The sequence below is a fragment of the Panulirus ornatus genome, chromosome 6 (assembly GCF_036320965.1).
Source record: "Panulirus ornatus isolate Po-2019 chromosome 6, ASM3632096v1, whole genome shotgun sequence".
Lineage (NCBI taxonomy): Eukaryota > Metazoa > Arthropoda > Malacostraca > Decapoda > Palinuridae > Panulirus > Panulirus ornatus.
The window spans coordinates 20,255,583-20,274,611 of record NC_092229.1 but is presented as its reverse complement, the minus strand read 5'-3'; the positions used below and the strand labels follow the sequence as shown (position 1 = coordinate 20,274,611).

The 19,029-nt window shown below is 39.8% G+C and overlaps 1 protein-coding gene across 2 annotated transcripts in view; it reads left to right on the top strand.

Annotated features, from left to right (window-relative positions):
* LOC139749116 (RNA-binding region-containing protein 3) overlaps positions 1-19,029 on the top strand; it is a 75,447-nt gene that overhangs the window by 34,025 nt on the left and 22,393 nt on the right. For both annotated transcript variants that reach the window (XM_071662709.1, XM_071662710.1), the window contains exons 3-5: positions 3,001-3,126; positions 17,276-17,410; positions 17,571-18,307. In XM_071662709.1, the coding sequence (XP_071518810.1) occupies positions 3,001-3,126; positions 17,276-17,410; positions 17,571-18,307 (998 nt within the window). The remainder of the gene's footprint in view (positions 1-3,000; positions 3,127-17,275; positions 17,411-17,570; positions 18,308-19,029) is intronic.

The window sequence follows — 19,029 nt, the reverse complement described above, 5'->3', positions numbered from 1 at the left end:
AGATCAAGAAAGTGCCCAATATCAGTACCTTCAAAATTCAGAAGGAATATGATTAATTGAATTGTGTAATAAGGGATGGATGATGTGGTGTCATTGGGTTGAACCAGAGCATATGAAGTGACCAAAGTAAATCTTACAATAGTTTGTGAGGCTTATCTGTGAATGGTAAGCTCTGATTTCCCTGTATTATACATATTGAGAGAGTGGATGCATGCAGAGGTTAGGGTGAGGCAATAGGGGACACAGGCAGCTGGTCTTGCATTTCATTCACTGAAGGAGTTGGTGTCAGTGTGCATTGTGAGGGGGTAGTTAATTTATTCCTGACATTATCTCATTAAAGTGGGATAAACAAATTGGTATGAAGTAGCAATTGTGATAACCCCAGGGAATAGTAAGAAAAATATTTTTTTTTTTTTTTTTTTTTTTATACTTTGTCGCTGTCTCCCGCGTTTGCGAGGTAGCGCAAGGAAACAGACGAAAGAAATGGCCCAACCCCCCCCCCCCATACACATGTACATACACACGTCCACACACGCAAATATACATACCTACACAGCTTTCCATGGTTTACCCCAGACGCTTCACATGCCTTGATTCAATCCACTGACAGCACGTCAACCCCTGTATACCACATGACTCCAATTCACTCTATTCCTTGCCCTCCTTTCACCCTCCTGCATGTTCAGGCCCCGATCACACAAAATCTTTTTCACTCCATCTTTCCACCTCCAATTTGGTCTCCCTCTTCTCCTCGTTCCCTCCACCTCCGACACATATATCCTCTTGGTCAATCTCTCCTCACTCATTCTCTCCATGTGCCCAAACCATTTCAAAACACCCTCTTCTGCTCTCTCAACCACGCTCTTTTTATTTCCACACATCTCTCTTACCCTTACGTTACTTACTCGATCAAACCACCTCACACCACACATTGTCCTCAAACATCTCATTTCCAGCACATCCATCCTCCTGCGCACATCTCTATCCATAGCCCACGCCTCGCAACCATACAACATTGTTGGAACCACTATTCCCTCAAACATACCCATTTTCGCTTTCCGAGATAATGTTCTCGACTTCCACACATTTTTCAAGGCTCCCAAAATTTTCGCCCCCTCCCCCACCCTATGATCCACTTCCGCTTCCATGGTTCCATCCGCTGACAGATCCACTCCCAGATATCTAAAACACTTCACTTCCTCCAGTTTTTCTCCATTCAAACTCACCTCCCAATTGACTTGACCCTCACCCCTACTGTACCTAATAACCTTGCTCTTATTCACATTTACTCTCAACTTTCTTCTTCCACACACTTTACCAAACTCAGTCACCAGCTTCTGCAGTTTCTCACATGAATCAGCCACCAGCGCTGTATCATCAGCGAACAACAACTGACTCACTTCCCAAGCTCTCTCATCCCCAACAGACTTCATACTTGCCCCTCTTTCCAGGACTCTTGCATTTACCTCCCTTACAACCCCATCCATAAACAAATTAAACAACCATGGAGACATCACACACCCCTGCCGCAAACCTACATTCACTGAGAACCAATCACTTTCCTCTCTTCCTACACGTACACATGCCTTACATCCTCGATAAAAACTTTTCACTGCTTCTAACAACTTGCCTCCCACACCATATATTCTTAATACCTTCCACAGAGCATCTCTATCAACTCTATCATATGCCTTCTCCAGATCCATAAATGCTACATACAAATCCATTTGCTTTTCTAAGTATTTCTCACATACATTCTTCAAAGCAAACACCTGATCCACACATCCTCTACCACTTCTGAAACCGCACTGCTCTTCCCCAATCTGATGCTCTGTACATGCCTTCACCCTCTCGATCAATACCCTCCCATATAATTTACCAGGAATACTCAACAAACTTATACCTCTGTAATTTGAGCACTCACTCTTATCCCCTTTGCCTTTGTACAATGGCACTATGCACGCATTCCGCCAATCCTCAGGCACCTCACCATGAGTCATACATACATTAAATAACCTTACCAACCAGTCAACAATACAGTCACCCCCTTTTTTAATAAATTCCACTGCAATACCATCCAAACCTGCTGCCTTGCCGGCTTTCATCTTCCGCAAAGCTTTTACTACCTCTTCTCTGTTTACCAAATCATTTTCCCTAACCCTCTCACTTTGCACACCACCTCGACCAAAACACCCTATATCTGCCACTCTGTCATCAGACACATTCAACAAACCTTCAAAATACTCATTCCATCTCCTTCTCACATCACCGCTACTTGTTATCACCTCCCCATTTGCGCCCTTCACTGAAGTTCCCATTTGCTCCCTTGTCTTACGCACCCTATTTACCTCCTTCCAGAACATCTTTTTATTCTCCCTAAAATTTACTGATAGTCTCTCACCCCAACTCTCATTTGCCCTTTTTTTCACCTCTTGCACCTTTCTCTTGACCTCCTGTCTCTTTCTTTTATACTTCTCCCACTCAATTGCATTTTTTCCCTGCAAAAATCGTCCAAATGCCTCTCTCTTCTCTTTCACTAATACTCTTACTTCTTCATCCCACCACTCACTACCCTTTCTAAACAGCCCACCTCCCACTCTTCTCATGCCACAAGCATCTTTTGCGCAATCCATCACTGATTCCCTAAATACATCCCATTCCTCCCCCACTCCCCTTACTTCCATTGTTCTCACCTTTTTCCATTCTGTACACAGTCTCTCCTGGTACTTCCCCACACAGGTCTCCTTCCCAAGCTCACTTACTCTCACCACCTTCTTCACCCCAACATTCACTCCTCTTTTCTGAAAGAAAAATATACTCTATGTTATTATTGGAAAGAACCATTACTGGGAGATAACGTTTAGCACCGGTAATAATGTGCCCATGGTTGACTGAGGTCAGCTGATATACTTATTGTAGTTGATTAAATGTTGTAAATGTATAATGGATTGCTGTCACATGGTAAGATTAACTATAGTTTTTGTATCATTTGGATTCCAGTTTCAAGAGTAATGAAGACTGTGAATATGCACTGCAGAAGCTACACCAGCTTGAAGTTCTTGGAGTAAGACTTATGGCTATCTACAAAAATTCTTCAGCTTTGTCATGCTCAGAACAGCCCCACAGGTATGTTAGAGGTATGACATTAGGAATTTCATGGATTTTAACATACTTTAAATGAGTAGAAACACTGGAGATATGTTTGTTTTTTTTGTAGTGTATATGCCCCTGTCCCCTAGACCTGTATTTTTAAAACAAAAAGAGAGCTTATTTATAGCATCACAGTAACCAAAACATAATACTCTGGAGTTCATCATGATAGAGATGCAGACAGGTCTGAATGTTAAAACTAAATACCACCATGTGGAAATTTTATGCACCAGCCATTGCCACATCTGTTAGGTAGAGCTCAACAGAGAAATGTTAATCATTCTTCAGGAGAACATTATGAGTAATGCTTTTTAATATCAGTGTGTGTGGAAAATGAAGTATGGGACTCACAGGTATACACTAAATGAAGCTTTGAAAGAAAAAAGGAAATTTTATGGAACTTGAATGTGAAGCACAAAATAAGATATTAGGAAATTAATTGTAGTCTCCTTAGTCAACCTTGCACTCTTCCTTAACCTCAGAACAATTTGTTAACTATATCCAAGGTATATCAAACAAATATGGTTGCACAAAATAAAACAAATATATGCCTGCAGTATCTAACAGCTTGGTAGACCAGACTCTTATGAAGAAAAATTAGGTGAAAAATGATCTTTAGGAGTAGAAGATATCTCCAAGAACCAGCATAAGGTATTCGTAAGGTAAAATAAATTTTTACCAGCGAGTTATAGTATAATTATGTTGAATTAAACTGTATTGGATTCTCTCTTTTCATGAATACAACACTAGGTGTTGTACAGGCTTGCTCATTATCTCTGTGAACAGAAGAGATGTTTGTGCATCTTAGAAGTCAACTTGTAGGAGTAGAGAGACTAGAAATCCACCCATTCTGTTAATCACATTATAAATGTGGGAAGCAGGAGCCTAACAAGACTTTTTACTTTAATCTTCAGCAGTGTGCTTAAATAAGATGCATCTCTTATTAATGGATATAGATGAAATTAAGATTTTCTTGAGAAATTTGAGTCACTGTATAAATGGTTCTGTTAAAAAGATGGTTGTAATGGTTGATATGAAAGTGAAGGTGGGATGTGATGAAATTGGTGAGATACTTGGTAAATTGGGAGTGCCTGGAGTAAATGATAATGGAAATTATCTTTTGGATATCTGTGCTGAGAAGTCTGTTCCTTGTAAACACCTATTTTTTTTAGCACATGATGATCCACAGGCACACTAGGATGAGAAATGATGGAAGAGAAGAACAAAAGTGTTTGACTATGTGGCAGTGGATGAAAAGTTGAATAAAGAGGGGTTGTTATCTAGGACTAAAATGGGTATATTTAAAGGTATAGCAGTCCCAGTAATGTTCTAAGGATGCGAGGCATAGGCTACAGATAAGAAAGTGTGGAGGAAAGTGAGTGTGTTGGAAATTAAATGTTTGAGGACATGTGGTGTCTGGTGGTTTGATTAAGTTGTGGTTTGTGTGGGACGAGGATCAGGGAGAAGTGGAGGTATGGTGTAAGTAAGAATGGAGAGGTTAGTGTTGGCAAGTTAGAAGATGAATCAGAAAGAATGCAAGGAAGAGTATGAAAGAAGGGTGACTGAAAATTTAAAAATGGAAATAGAGTAAGTATAGGGATGCAGTTGTATGAATGAGGTGTTTATACTATGAAGAGAAAATGCTTAGAGGCTGTTGTATTTGTAGTTGGATACCAGGGTGTGAGATATAGGAATAAAAGAGGAAATACATGGTGGATTGATGGCATTAGAAGTGCTATGGAAGAGAAGAAAAAAGGCATGTGGTAGATTGCTTGAAAGGAGTGTATCAGTAGAATTACAACAAAGAAGAAAGGAAGAATATAAAGAGTGTGAGCAGAATGTTAAGAAGCTGACAGAGGAAAGCAAAGAGAGAGTAGACAAAGATTTTGGAAGAAAGTTGAGTGAATAGTTTAGGGAAAATAAGAAACTGTACTGGAAGGGGTGAAAAAGGAATGCAGTGAATGTAGGAGTGAAAATGTTAATGTAAGAAGTAATGCAGGGGAGTTGCTGAATCAAAGGGAGGAAGTGCAAACAAGAAAGAGTACATATTTTGAATAACTGATAAATGTTGGAGAAATTGAGTTTAGAGTTAATCTTTTATTAGCATATGTTTAAGAAAATAATATAAATCAGTAGGATGAGATAACTTTCTGATTCTCACCCAATACTGTACGTTGATAACTAAACATTACTTTCATATAAATACAGTTACACTAAATTACTTTCTTTTCACCCAGTAATAGTTACTATATACATATGTTGGTCATTGTACACTAACATATATTTTTTTTTCTTTTTTTGCCGCTGTCTCCCGCGTTTGCGAGGTAGTGCAAGGAAACAGACGAAAGAAATGGCCCAACCCCCCAACCCCAAATACACATGTATATACATACGTCCACACACGCAAATATACATACCTACACAGCTTTCCATGGTTTACCCCAGACGCTTCACATGCCCTGATTCAATCCACTGACAGCACATCAACCCCGGTATACCACATCGCTCCAATTCACTCTATTCCTTGCCCTCCTTTCACCCTCCTGCATGTTCAGGCCCCGATCACACAAAATCTTTTTCACTCCATCTTTCCACCTCCAATTTGGTCTCCCAATTCTCCTCGTTCCCTCCACCTCCGACACATATATCCTCTTGGTCAATCTTTCCTCACTCATTCTCTCCATGTGCCCAAACCATTTCAAAACACCCTCTTCTGCTCTCTCAACCACGCTCTTTTTATTTCCACACATCTCTCTTACCCTTACATTACTTACTCGATCAAACCACCTCACACCACACATTGTCCTCAAACATCTCATTTCCAGCACATCCATCCTCCTGCACACAACTCTATCCATAGCCCACACCTTGCAACCATACAACATTGTTGGAACCACCATTCCTTCAAACATACCCATTTTTGCTTTCCGAGATAATGTTCTCGACTTCCACACATTCTTCAAGGCTCCCAGGATTTTCGCCCCCTCCCCCACCCTATGATCCACTTCCGCTTCCATGGTTCCATCCGCTGCCAGATCCACTCCCAGATATCTAAAACACTTTACTTCCTCCAGTTTTTCTCCATTCAAACTTACCTCCCAATTGACTTGACCCTCAACCCTACTGTACCTAATAACCTTGCTCTTATTCACATTTACTCTTAACTTTCTTCTTTCACACAGTTTACCAAACTCAGTTACCAGCTTCTGCAGTTTCTCACATGAATCAGCCACCAGCGCTGTATCATCAGCGAACAACAACTGACTCACTTCCCAAGCTCTCTCATCCCCAACAGACTTCATACTAGCCCCTCTTTCCAAAACTCTTGCATTCACCTCCCTAACAACCCCATCCATAAACAAATTAAACAACCATTAATAATTTTTCTCACAAAGTAACTATGCATTAGTTAAAATACAAATCATCATGGTGGAGCATACATTATATGTTCCCTTACTATCTCTTTAATGTCTAGATAATGTACACATATATATACACACACAGACATATATACACATGTACACAATTCATACTGTCTGCCTTTATTTATTCCCATCGCCACCTTGCCACACATGGAATAACAACCCCCTCCCCCCTCATGTGTGCGAGGTAGCGCTAGGAAAAGACAAAAAAGGCCCCATTTGTTCACACTCAGTCTCTAGCTGTCATGTAATAATGCACCGAAACCACAGCTCCCTTTCCACATCCAGGCCCCACAGAACTTTCCATGGTTTACCCTAGACGTTTCACATGCCCTGGTTCAATCCATTGACAGCACGTCGACCCTGGTATACCACATCGTTCCAATTCACTCTATTACTTGCCCGCCTTTCACCCTCCTGCATGTTCAGGCCCCGATCACTCAAAATCTTTCTCACTCCATCTTTCCACCTCCAGTTTGGTCTCCCACTTCTCCTTGTTCCCTCCACCTCTGACACATATATCCTCTTGGTCACTCTTTCCTTACTCATTCTCTCCATGTGACCAAACCATTTCAAAACACCCTCTTCTGCTCTCTCAACCACACTCTTTTTATTTCCACACATATCTCTTACCCTTACACAACTTACTCGATCAAACCACCTCACACCACATATTGTCCTCAAACATCTCATTTCCAGCACATCCACCCTCTTGCGCACAACTCTATCCATAGCCCACGCCTCGCAGCCATACAACATTGTTGGAACCACTATTCCTTCAAACATAGCCATTTTTGCCTTCCGAGATAATGTTCTCGACTTCCAAACACTCTTCAAGGCTCCCAGAATTTTCGCCCCCCACCCTATGATTCACTTCCACTTCCATGGTTCCATCCGCTGCAAGATCCACTCCCAGATATCCAAAACACTTTACTTCCTCCAGTTTTTCTCCATTCAAACTTACCTCCCAATTGATTTGACCCTCAACCCTACTGTACCTAATAACCTTGCTCTTATTCACATTTACTCTTAACTTTCTTCTTTCACACAGTTTACCAAACTCAGTCACCAGCTTCTGCAGTTTCTCACATGAATCAGCCACCAGCGCTGTATCATGATACAGCGAACAACAACTGACTCACTTCCCAAGCTCTCTCATCCACAACAGACTGCATACTTGCCCCTCTTACCAAAACTCTTGCATTCACCTTCCTAACAAGCCCATCCATAAACAAATTAAACAACCATGGAGACATCACACACCCCTGCCGCAAACCTACATTCACTGAGAACCAATCACTTTCCTCTCTTCCTACATGTACACATGCCTTACATCCTCGATAAAAACTTTTCACTGCTTCTAACAACTTGCCTCCCACACCATATATTCTTAATACCTTCCACAGAGCATCTCTAGCAACTCTGTCATATGCCTTCTCCAGATCCATAAACGCTACATACAAATCCATTTGCTTTTCTAAGTATTTCTTAAAGGTACAGAAGGCAGGTACAGAGCATCAGATTGGGGAAGAGCAGTGTGGTTTCAGAAGTGGTAGAGGATGTGTGGATCAGGTGTTTGCTTTGAAGAATGTATGTGAGAAATACTTAGAAAAGCAAATGGATTTGTATGTAGCATTTATGGATCTGGAGAAGGCATATGATAGAGTTGATAGAGATGCTCTGTGGAAGGTATTAAGAATATATGGTGTGGGAGGCAAGTTGTTAGAAGCAGTGAAAAGTTTTTATCGAGGATGTAAGGCATGTGTACGTGTAGGAAGAGAGGAAAGTGATTGGTTCTCAGTGAATGTAGGTTTGCGGCAGGGGTGTGTGATGTCTCCATGGTTGTTTAATTTGTTTATGGATGGGGTTGTTAGGGAGGTGAATGCAAGAGTCTTGGAAAGAGGGGCAAGTATGAAGTCTGTTGGGGATGAGAGAGCTTGGGAAGTGAGTCAGTTGTTGTTCGCTGATGATACAGCGCTGGTGGCGGATTCATGTGAGAAACTGCAGAAGCTGGTGACGGAGTTTGGTAAAGTGTGTGAAAGAAGAAAGTTAAGAGTAAATGTGAATAAGAGCAAGGTTATTAGGTACAGTAGGGTTGAGGGTCAAGTCAATTGGGAGGTGAGTTTGAATGGAGAAAGACTGGAGGAAGTGAAGTGTTTTAGATATCTGGGAGTGGATCTGTCAGCGGATGGAACCATGGAAGCGGAAGTGGATCATAGGGTGGGGGAGGGGGCGAAAATTTTGGGAGCCTTGAAAAATGTGTGGAAGTCGAGAACATTATCTCGGAAAGCAAAAATGGGTATGTTTGAAGGAATAGTGGTTCCAACAATGTTGTATGGTTGCGAGGCGTGGGCTATGGATAGAGTTGTGCGCAGGAGGATGGAGGTGCTGGAAATGAGATGTTTGAGGACAATGTGTGGTGTGAGGTGGTTTGATCGAGTAAGTAACGTAAGGGTAAGAGAGATGTGTGGAAATAAAAAGAGCGTGGTTGAGAGAGCAGAAGAGGGTGTTTTGAAATGGTTTGGGCACATGGAGAGAATGAGTGAGGAAAGATTGACCAAGAGGATATATGTGTCGGAGGTGGAGGGAATGAGGAGAAGAGGGAGACCAAATTGGAGGTGGAAAGATGGAGTGAAAAGGATTTTGTGTGATCGGGGCCTGAACATGCAGGAGGGTGAAAGGAGGGCAAGGAATAGAGTGAATTGGAGCGATGTGGTATACAGGGGTTGACGTGCTGTCAGTGGATTGAATCAAGGCATGTGAAGCGTCCGGGGTAAACCATGGAAGGCTGTGTAGGTATGTATATTTGCGTGTGTGGACGTGTGTATGTACATGTGTATGGGGGGGTTGGGCCATTTCTTTCGTCTGTTTCCTTGCGTTACCTCGCAACCGCGGGAGACAGCGACGAGGTATAAAAAAAAAAAAAAAAAAAAAATTTCAAAGCAAACACCTGATCCACACAACCTCTACCACTTCTGAAACCACACTGCTCTTCCCCAATCTGATGCTCTGTACATGCTTTCACCCTCTCAATCAATACCCTCCCATATAATTTACCAGGAATACTCAACAAACTTATACCTCTGTAATTTGAGCACTCACTCTTATCCCCTTTGCCTTTGTACAATGGCACTATGCAAGCATTCCACCAATCCTCAGGCACCTCACCATGAATCATACATACATTAAATAACCTTACCAACCAGTCAACAATACAGTCACCCCCTTTTTTAAATAACTTCCACTGCAATACCATCCAAACCTGCTGCCTTGCTGGCTTTCATCTTCCGCAAAGCTTTTACTACCTATTCTCTGTTTACCAAATCATTTTCCCTAACCCTCTCACTTTGCACACCACCTCGACTAAAACACCCTATATCTGCCACTCTGTCATCAAACACATTCAGCAAACCTTCAAAATACTCCATCTCCTTCTCACATCACCACTACTTGTTATCACCTCCCCATTAGCCCCCTTCACTGAAGTTCCCATTTGCTCCCTTGTCTTGCACACATTATTTACCTCCTTCCCATCTTTTTATTCTCCCTAAAATTTAATGATACTCTCTCACCCCAACTCTCATTTGCCCTCTTTTTCACCTCCTGCCTCTTTCTTTTATACATCTCCCACTCATTTGCATTATTTCCCTGCAAAAATCGTCCAAATGCCTCTCTCTTCTCTTTCACTAATAATCTTACTTCTTCATCCCACCACTCACTACCCTTTCTAATTAACCCACCTCCCACGCTTCTCATGCCACAAGCATCTTTTGCGCAAGCCATCACTGCTTCCCTAAATACACCCCATTCCTCCCCCACTCCCCTTACCTCCTTTGTTCTCACCTTTTTCCATTCTGTACTCAGTCTCTCCTGGTACTTCCTCACACAAGTCTCCTTCCCAAGCTCACTTACTCTCACCTCTCTCTTAACCCCAACATTCTCTCTTCTTTTCTGAAAACCCCTACAAATCTTCACCTTCGCCTCCACAAGATAATGATCAGACATCCCTCCAGTTGCACCTCTCAGCACATTAACATCCAAAAGTCTCTCTTTCGCGTGCCTATCAATTATCACGTTATCCAGTAACGCTCTCTGGCCATCTTTCCTACTTATATACGTATACTTATGTATATCTCGCTTTTTAAACCAGGTATTCCCAATCACCAGTCCTTTTTCAGCACACAAATCTACAAGCTCTTCACCATTTCCATTTACAACACTGAACACCCCATGTATACCAATTATTCCCTCAACTGCCACATTAGTCAACTTTGCATTCAAATCACCCATCACTATAACCCGGTCTTGTGCATCAAAACCACTAACACACTCATTCAGCTGCTCCCAAAACACTTGCCTCTCATTATTATCATTATTATTACATTTTGTTGCATAGTTTCTAGAATTATTGCTGTCAGAATAGTCAATCATCATCCTGTCTCTTCATTTTCCTTTTCATTAACCTTCCTTTATTTTAGTTAGGGCCTGGCCTTGATGTAGACTTTTGTCTTTGACTGGAAAAAGTCTTGGAAAAGTTAATCCATTCTCATCATTGCAAGAAACATTGAATTTTGTTGACATCTTAGTATAATCCTCATTGCTTCACTTTGTATTAATTCAATTCTACTAATTTTACTTTTGCCCAAAACTGACAAGCATGATGCAGCATTGTCAGTTAAAGATAGTTTATTCTGCCCTTACAGGATTTGTTTTTCAGTCTGGGAATCATCTTGGTAGTTTAGCACTGTACTCTTTCCATTCTGTCATTGTCTTTTCTCAAGTAGTGTGACCAAAACTTATCACAATACTCAAGATGGAGATGCATCAGGGATTGTAAAGAATAGGGATGATTTCCCTAGCCTTAAATTGTATGGCCCTACTTGTGTATCCAAGACCCTTGTTCCCTCTTTTTTACAACTTCTGTGCATTGTTTACTTGGCCTTATGTTACTAGCGATTATTACACTCTTACCTCCTTTGCCTTTTGTAGTTAAACTGAATTCATACTGTAGCTTACCTTTTTGTTTTTAATTCTATGTAAAGCTTTGCATGTCGATATTAAAATTCATTTGCCACCTATGAGCCCAATTCAGTGGTATGTCTGTGACAGTTTGAAGTTGCAGACATTCAAGTGCATATGTAGATTTATTTCCCAGCTAGTATCATCTGTGAATTTTGATCTTACTATGCAGCCCATTATCAATGTCATTAATATATAGGAGAAAGAGAACCAGTCCCAAGACTGGTCTATTTGACATTCTGCATGTTATATCTAACCACTCTGAAGCTTGACCATTAATCACAACTTTGTGTTTATGGCCAGTCATTCAATTTCTTATCCGCTGAGTACAATCCCATCAGTACCATGTAACTTAACTTTTGCTAGTAACCAATGATTTGGAACCTTATTGAAAGCTTTTTTAAAAATCTAGATAGATGACATCAACTGCTTTCATCGTGTATGTTATTATCATTATTATTGTACTTAATTGCTGTGTCCTGCATTAGTAAGGTAGTGCCAGGAAACAGATGAAAAATGGCCCATCCACTCATATATATACATAAACACCCACACATGCACATATATATATCAACATATCCATATACATACACAAGCACAGACATATACATATATACTTGTTTGCCTTCATCTATTCCTCTCGCCACCCCACTACACAGGAAATAATGTTGCTGCCCCCCCTTCAGCATGGTAGCACCAGGAAGACAGACAAAAAAGGTCACATTCATTCACACTCAGTCTCTAGCTGTCATGTGTAATGCATTGAAACCACAGCTCCCTATTCACGTCCATTCTCCACAGACCTTTCCATGGTTTACCCCAGACATGTCACAGGCCTTGGCTCAGTCCATTGACAGCACGTTGACCCTGGTATACCACATTGTTCCAGTTCACTCTATTCCTTGCATGCCTCTCACCCTCCTGTATGTTCAGGCCCTGATCACTCAAAATATTTTTCACTCCATCCTTCCACCTCTCCTTGTTCCCTTCACCTTTGACACATATATCCTCTTTGCCAACCTTTCCTATCACATTCTCTCCAAGTGTCCAAACCATTTCAACACACCCTCTTCTGCTCTCTCAACCACACTCTTTTTTTTGTTTCTATGTGACATGACGAGTGATTTCATTATAAAACCAAGGTGAGATTCATTTATTAAGTGATAGTCATCTTAATGGTTTATAATTGTGTCTCAAATGATGCTTTCTACAAGTTTTCCAACTCAGCAATAAGCTGATTAGACAATGATTTTTGGGCATTGACTCGATACATTTTTTGAACATTAGTGATGCATGCACAAACTTCCATTCTTACGGAACTTTTCTCATAGCAAGAGACTTTTTGAAGAGAGCAGTCATGGCCTTAAATATCTCATTCTTCACCTTTTTCATTGTCCTCTGATAAAACTCAATAGGGCCTGCCATTTTATTTCCCTTAAGTCTGCTTATTGCTAAATGTCTTCAGTTTTTATGTCAGTATGTTAAAGAACATTTGCTTCTCCTCTCAGTGAAACTGGAATGGGACTTGACTTGTCTTTCATCTTAAACACAGGTGTAAAAACTCATTTAACATTTTTGCCATGGCTTCTTAGCCTTCAACTTAGATATTGTTTTTGTAATTAAAGGACCAGTTGACTGTGTAATGGCTCTCTTGCTTCTAACATAGCTGTAAGACTCCATAGGGATTCTTTAGCCATATTTCAGCAATATACTGCTCATACTGACGTTTACTTTATCATACGTCTGTAAGTTTCTGTACACAAATGTACATTATTTACTCAGTCATGTTGGTTATTGGTCTCTTGAATTGTGTAATGGAGATCGATACTTTTGATTTACCAGATTGAATCCCATGTTTTGTTTCTCATAACTGTATTTCCTCCAATGTGCCAAGGATGTACTATTTTTACGGAGTAGAAGGCTGATGTAATTAGTATAATTTGCACTTTGAAATTTTTGTCGGCAGTGCTTTCAAAAGAATATTCCTTGAAAATTTTATTCGCTGTGGCTGTTTTAGCTCTACTAAGGAATCAACTGGCCAAAGATTTCTGTCATAGGGAATACTGGTTAAAGATCAATCTGAATTCCTTGAAACTGGGCTTTGATTATTTTTCTGGATTGTAGATAGCAATCTTTCAGTTGGCCCAGACAGGATATGACCCTTTCACAACCATAAATGTTGTTCTTGTGTACTTGCATAGTTTGGAATGTCTGTGTAATATGTAACCTTTATATCTAAAGCATTTAAAAATCATCCATTTAGTGTATTTACCCAAATTTCTTTATTGTCTCCACTTCTGACAAATGAAATGGATACATAGATGATTTACTGAGGTTAGCATCTGACACAGCTGAGGCATCAGAAGGCATGTGTTCTGTTTCATCCTCCAGTATGTTAACATATGTGAAGTTCATTAAGGTAAAGATCTTGATTGGTAACATTATGCACAAGAGATTCTTGGAAAATGAGTTAAAAGTTGAAGTTCCTGGATGTGCACATCATCTGGAAGCATTCTTCAACATTACATGAAGTCACTTGCTTCATGATTTGAGTAACAAAATTTTTTTCTTGGGTAGCAAGTGTTATTTCTTAATTGCTTATGTATAAAAAGTAGAGAAAAAGGATATTATTCCCTTTAGATTTTGCTTTTGTCACCAGGACAGATATTTTGAAATTTACCCATTTCCAATTGGACAGTGGGCAAATTTGCACATTTTTATTCACTTCAAGTCAGAAAAACAACATATGAATCGTAACATGCATTTACACAAATGTTTAATAAAATTACTCACAAAAGATCCAGAAAAGAGTAATTTTTGAGATTTATGATTGTACTGTAAATTACTTTCACGAATCAGACCCCAAATATAATCTCCCATCATGTTCTCGGTATATGTTTCTTGGTTTAAGCATTCAAAGTCCAGTATATCCTGGAGGAAGCGCTTGCTTTGCTCCTCTGAATATGTTCCCCTGTTCTTGAATTCATCAAGATGAGTGTCAAGGATATGGACTTTGAGGGATATCCTGCAGCCTATTTTGCCATAGTTTTCAAATTAATCTCAACCAGCTCCACATAGCTTTTGGCCTTTAGATTGCTCAGGAAGCCCAAAACCACTACAACAAAGCTGTACCAAGCTGCTTTCTCCTTCCTAGTGAGCATCTTGGGGAATTCCTTGCACTCCAGGATCTTCTTTATTTGTGGTCCAGCAAAGGCACCAGCTTCAACCTTTGCCTCAGACAGCTTAGGAAAGAAGTCCTGAAGGTACTTGAAGGCTGCAGACACCTTATCTAGAACTGTGATGAATTGTTTCATAAGGCCTAATTTTATGTGCATTGGTGGCATCAACACTTTCCGGGGGTCCACCAGTGGCTCCCACATAATGTTGCTCAGCCTCACAGACAACTCAGCCTGCTGTGGCCAGAATTTGTCTTGATCCCAACAGGCACGTTGAAATACGCATTGTAGGCCTTGCACATCTCAGTTGATGCTGCCATGGAGTACCTTTGCGCTTGTTCTGATAAATTGGCTTTAGACATAGCAAAATGTGTCTGCTAGATGCTTGCAGCCTCTAGATGCCATCTCAGAAAAATTTATGTATATGTATCCACTTAGGCAGGTAGATCTAAACCGAACTGGTTGGCTTAAGGCCCTTATATTATACTACTATTAAATTACTGGGAACTTCTAGAAAGTTTTATATCAGCTACTCAGCATTAAATCTATCTGGAATGTTCTGAAAAATAGGTAAATTTAAAAATATCAGTGTCCTGATCATAAAAGCAAAGTTTCAAGGGAATAATAGCCATTTTCCATACTTTTTAGACATAGTCAATTAGAAAATAACACATTACCCAGAAACAAAAAAAAAAGGTAAAATTTATTATAGTGTGATTTTTAGTTTTTTTAATCAGTTTCTCTTGAGTGTGATACACACTCATCATTTCTTGCTGAATGTTGAAACTTTTATGTTCCAACATTTGTTTAAGCCCTAATATTGCTGCTTTATGGTATGTACTAAATACTCTACCTACCTATTTATATCTCTTGACATCTTTTCCCTCCTGGAACTCCCTCAGATGGATGGCCAAAGCAACAGTCTCCATAACTAATGAACTCCAGTGCCATTTCTTAGCCTTTAGTGCCTCACCCTTTACAGGCCATTGAAAGAGGGCAACTCTAGAGTATTGTTTACATAGGCTCTTACCTACCGTTCCTGCTGACTACCTTTACCTAATGCTCCTGCCTAAATGTTCTTATCTAATACTTTTATCAATTGCTCTTACCATTTTAGTGAAAGGCAGGGCTAGTGTATAGTGATCACTGCAGGAAAATCTAGATACGAAGAATGAGCTGTGTTAGTTAATTGTTGTCAAGTGTGACAAGGAGAGACTGTATGTTTGTGGACAGAATAGTCCATGTGTGGTTGAGGAAGAAATAAAAGACTGCTTCCTGGATCAGAGGAGTGCAGCTTGACAACCAATGAAGTGCTGGCTCACTATGCAGTCATTTGTAACCCTCCTGATATCCAGGCAGGTAGCACTGGTGTTATACCTCCCAGTTGTTGGCTGCTTACCAACTGCTACCTACTCAATATCTAATTTCTGTGGAATTTTAATTTTTTGCATACTGTACTTTAATGGATAACTAAAATGCCTCCTAACTATACCATTACCCTCAGCATTACTATTTGGGTGCTCACTGGACATCATCATAAAAACAGAATAAAGGCAAAGTCCACAGCAATAATTGAGATAGCTTGAAGCTTTACTGCATCATATTTAAACCAGGAACTGTAGTTGCATGGGCAACAGTAGTATACAGAATATGAGTTGCAATCTTTGGAAACTCTAGCACCTTTTTTGGATGTTTTATGATTGGTTGTAGTTGAAATCTACTTGTTTTAATATGAAAGATCAAGTTGTTGAGACTAAAACATTCTTAAAAAAGACACATTGTCACTTTTATACAAGGAAATCATCTACTTGTATTAAAGATCAATTTGTTGAGACTAAAAACGTTAATTAAAAAACAGTCATTCATACAAAGGAGGCAGAAAGTTCTGTATGTAGGGTGCCTAAAGGTCAGTAAAGTACAATGTCAGACTTTGGGACTAATGGCCTGCGGCAGAAATACTGTGTCATCATGCAACAAGCAACGGTGCTACACTTAGACAGAATAACATGACATGGTTAAAAACATCAAATACTATGCCGAGTATTGATACATTACATATATGCTGGAAAAGATTTTGGGGACTGATGTAATTGTGTGATGGCTAAGGTCGTGTGGAAAGGCCTTGACAGCAAGATAATGGCAGAGCCTTGTAATCTCTGCTGTAGGTCAACCCTACATTGATAATGCTCATTAGAAACCAGTTTAACAATATGCTTGTGCAATATTATTGTGATTTCCTGCTGCTATGTACTCTCCTGTTTTTGGTTTTTCCCTGTTCATAAAAGTTGCTTAACCTGTTGGGACATTTTAGTGATAATACAAAAAGAAGGCAGTTGATTGTCTTTTATAGTTTCCATATGAAGATAAAAGTTCATCTGTTAGTTATGCATGTTTGTATCTACATTGTGATGATAGTGACAAGTGTTTTTAAAAAGTGGATTTTTTTGCCTTTAGGAACTTTCAGTGACCATGAATGTTTTGACTGTCTTATGCCTTTTGTAATTTCAGATCCAAGGAGGAAACCAAGATAAATGAGTCAAGTCAACAGGAGAAAATAAGAAGAAAGATGAGGGAATTTGAATCACACTTGAGTGCTATTGGACCAAATGTAGGAATCACCCATCCCATACCACCCCATTTAAGGTTAGAAATTACCTAAATGTGCATTCTGAAATGATATTTATCACATTGGTATTCTGACATACTAATGGAAAAGTTGTCATAGTGTTCAACTTTCCTGTGGTTTTATAGCTAATTGATTATTTGCAATACTGACAGACCTTTAAATATCAATGTATTTCAGATATTTATATCCCCCACCTTCGCCATCTGTTGTAGCCAACATTGCACAGACTCTTGTAGCTGTTCCCAAATTTTATACACAAGTCTTACATTTAATGAACAAGATGAATCTTCCCATTCCATTTGGACCTCTAAAAACTCTTCCTCCAATTTATGCAAAAGTTTTGAAACTAATGGGATATTCTGAAAGTGTTGATAGAATGGAATGGAATATAAGTGAGTGTGCAAAAAACACTAATGAGGTGGAGTCTAATTCAAGTGAGTTTATTGAGAATGAACCAAAAGAAAATCATTCAGATTTCCAGCAGGATACAACAGAGACAGAGTCAGAACTGGAAAGTGATGGAGGTGAATCATTTAATCGACAAAAGCAGGTAACTTTGCCTGTTAGAAGAAAACTCAAGCCTAAAAATACCATAAACAAAAAGCCTAAATTGTCTCTATTAAAACAGACCAGTGTGTGTCACCCTAGAAACCTAGACCTACCCTCTGTGAAAGATGTATTTGAGGCTAGTGAAAGTCAAGGCCCAAGAAAAATGCAACTGAAATTACAGGGAACAGTTCTCCCACAAGTAGACATGGAATCAGAAAGAGATCCCCTTCAGCCTGGAGGTTTTGGAAAAATGGAATCTCCTCTGGACTCCAAAAAAACAACAGATGATATGGTTGAATGGAAGAGGGAGTCTGCAAAGTACATTACAAAAGAGGAGTTGCATGACAACATTGTGAACAAGACAGGTAGGTTGTTAAAACTTTAGCATGGAAAGTTGGATACATGGATACCATAGTCATTGAAACTTTGATTAAATATACCTCTTTGCCCAATAGCTTTGGCTGATATATTAGCTTTTTTCTTTATTCTCATTACATATATCTGATGCCCAGTCCATCTGGGAACTCCCATTAAAGGGGTGGCCATGGTAACAGAGTGTACACTTATTCCTGTCCTAACATGCCTCCCTTGCATAAACCATTCATAAATTCTTCCTTTATTCCTCTCCTTCCAGTACCCTTCCACTCTTATTTTCCCTTGTCACACATGGTCTTCCTCTCACACCAAGCCCTATAACTTTACTGCACCAAGCCCTTTAATTGTACTATCATACACTCTCCATGTAAACTTCCCTCTTACATTCTGTCCGCATGCCCCAACCACCTCAAAGTATTACATTTCACCCACTGTGCCACTAAAAAATTCATTTTCTTTGTATTCCCTGCCATACTAAGTCTCTGATACACCTCCTCTTTACTTCATTTCATCTAGTCATACCACATGTTCCTCTTAAATAATTAATTTCCACAACCTGGATGCTTGACCTCTGTAATGCATTCCATGATTCATCTGCTTTGGTCTGAGCTGGGAGAACTATGCTGACCCTTAATCCTTTTTTCACTTCTGTACTTATACCTCTAACCATAGTCATTCTGTTCAGGGACCCAAACTTACCCAACATAGCTCC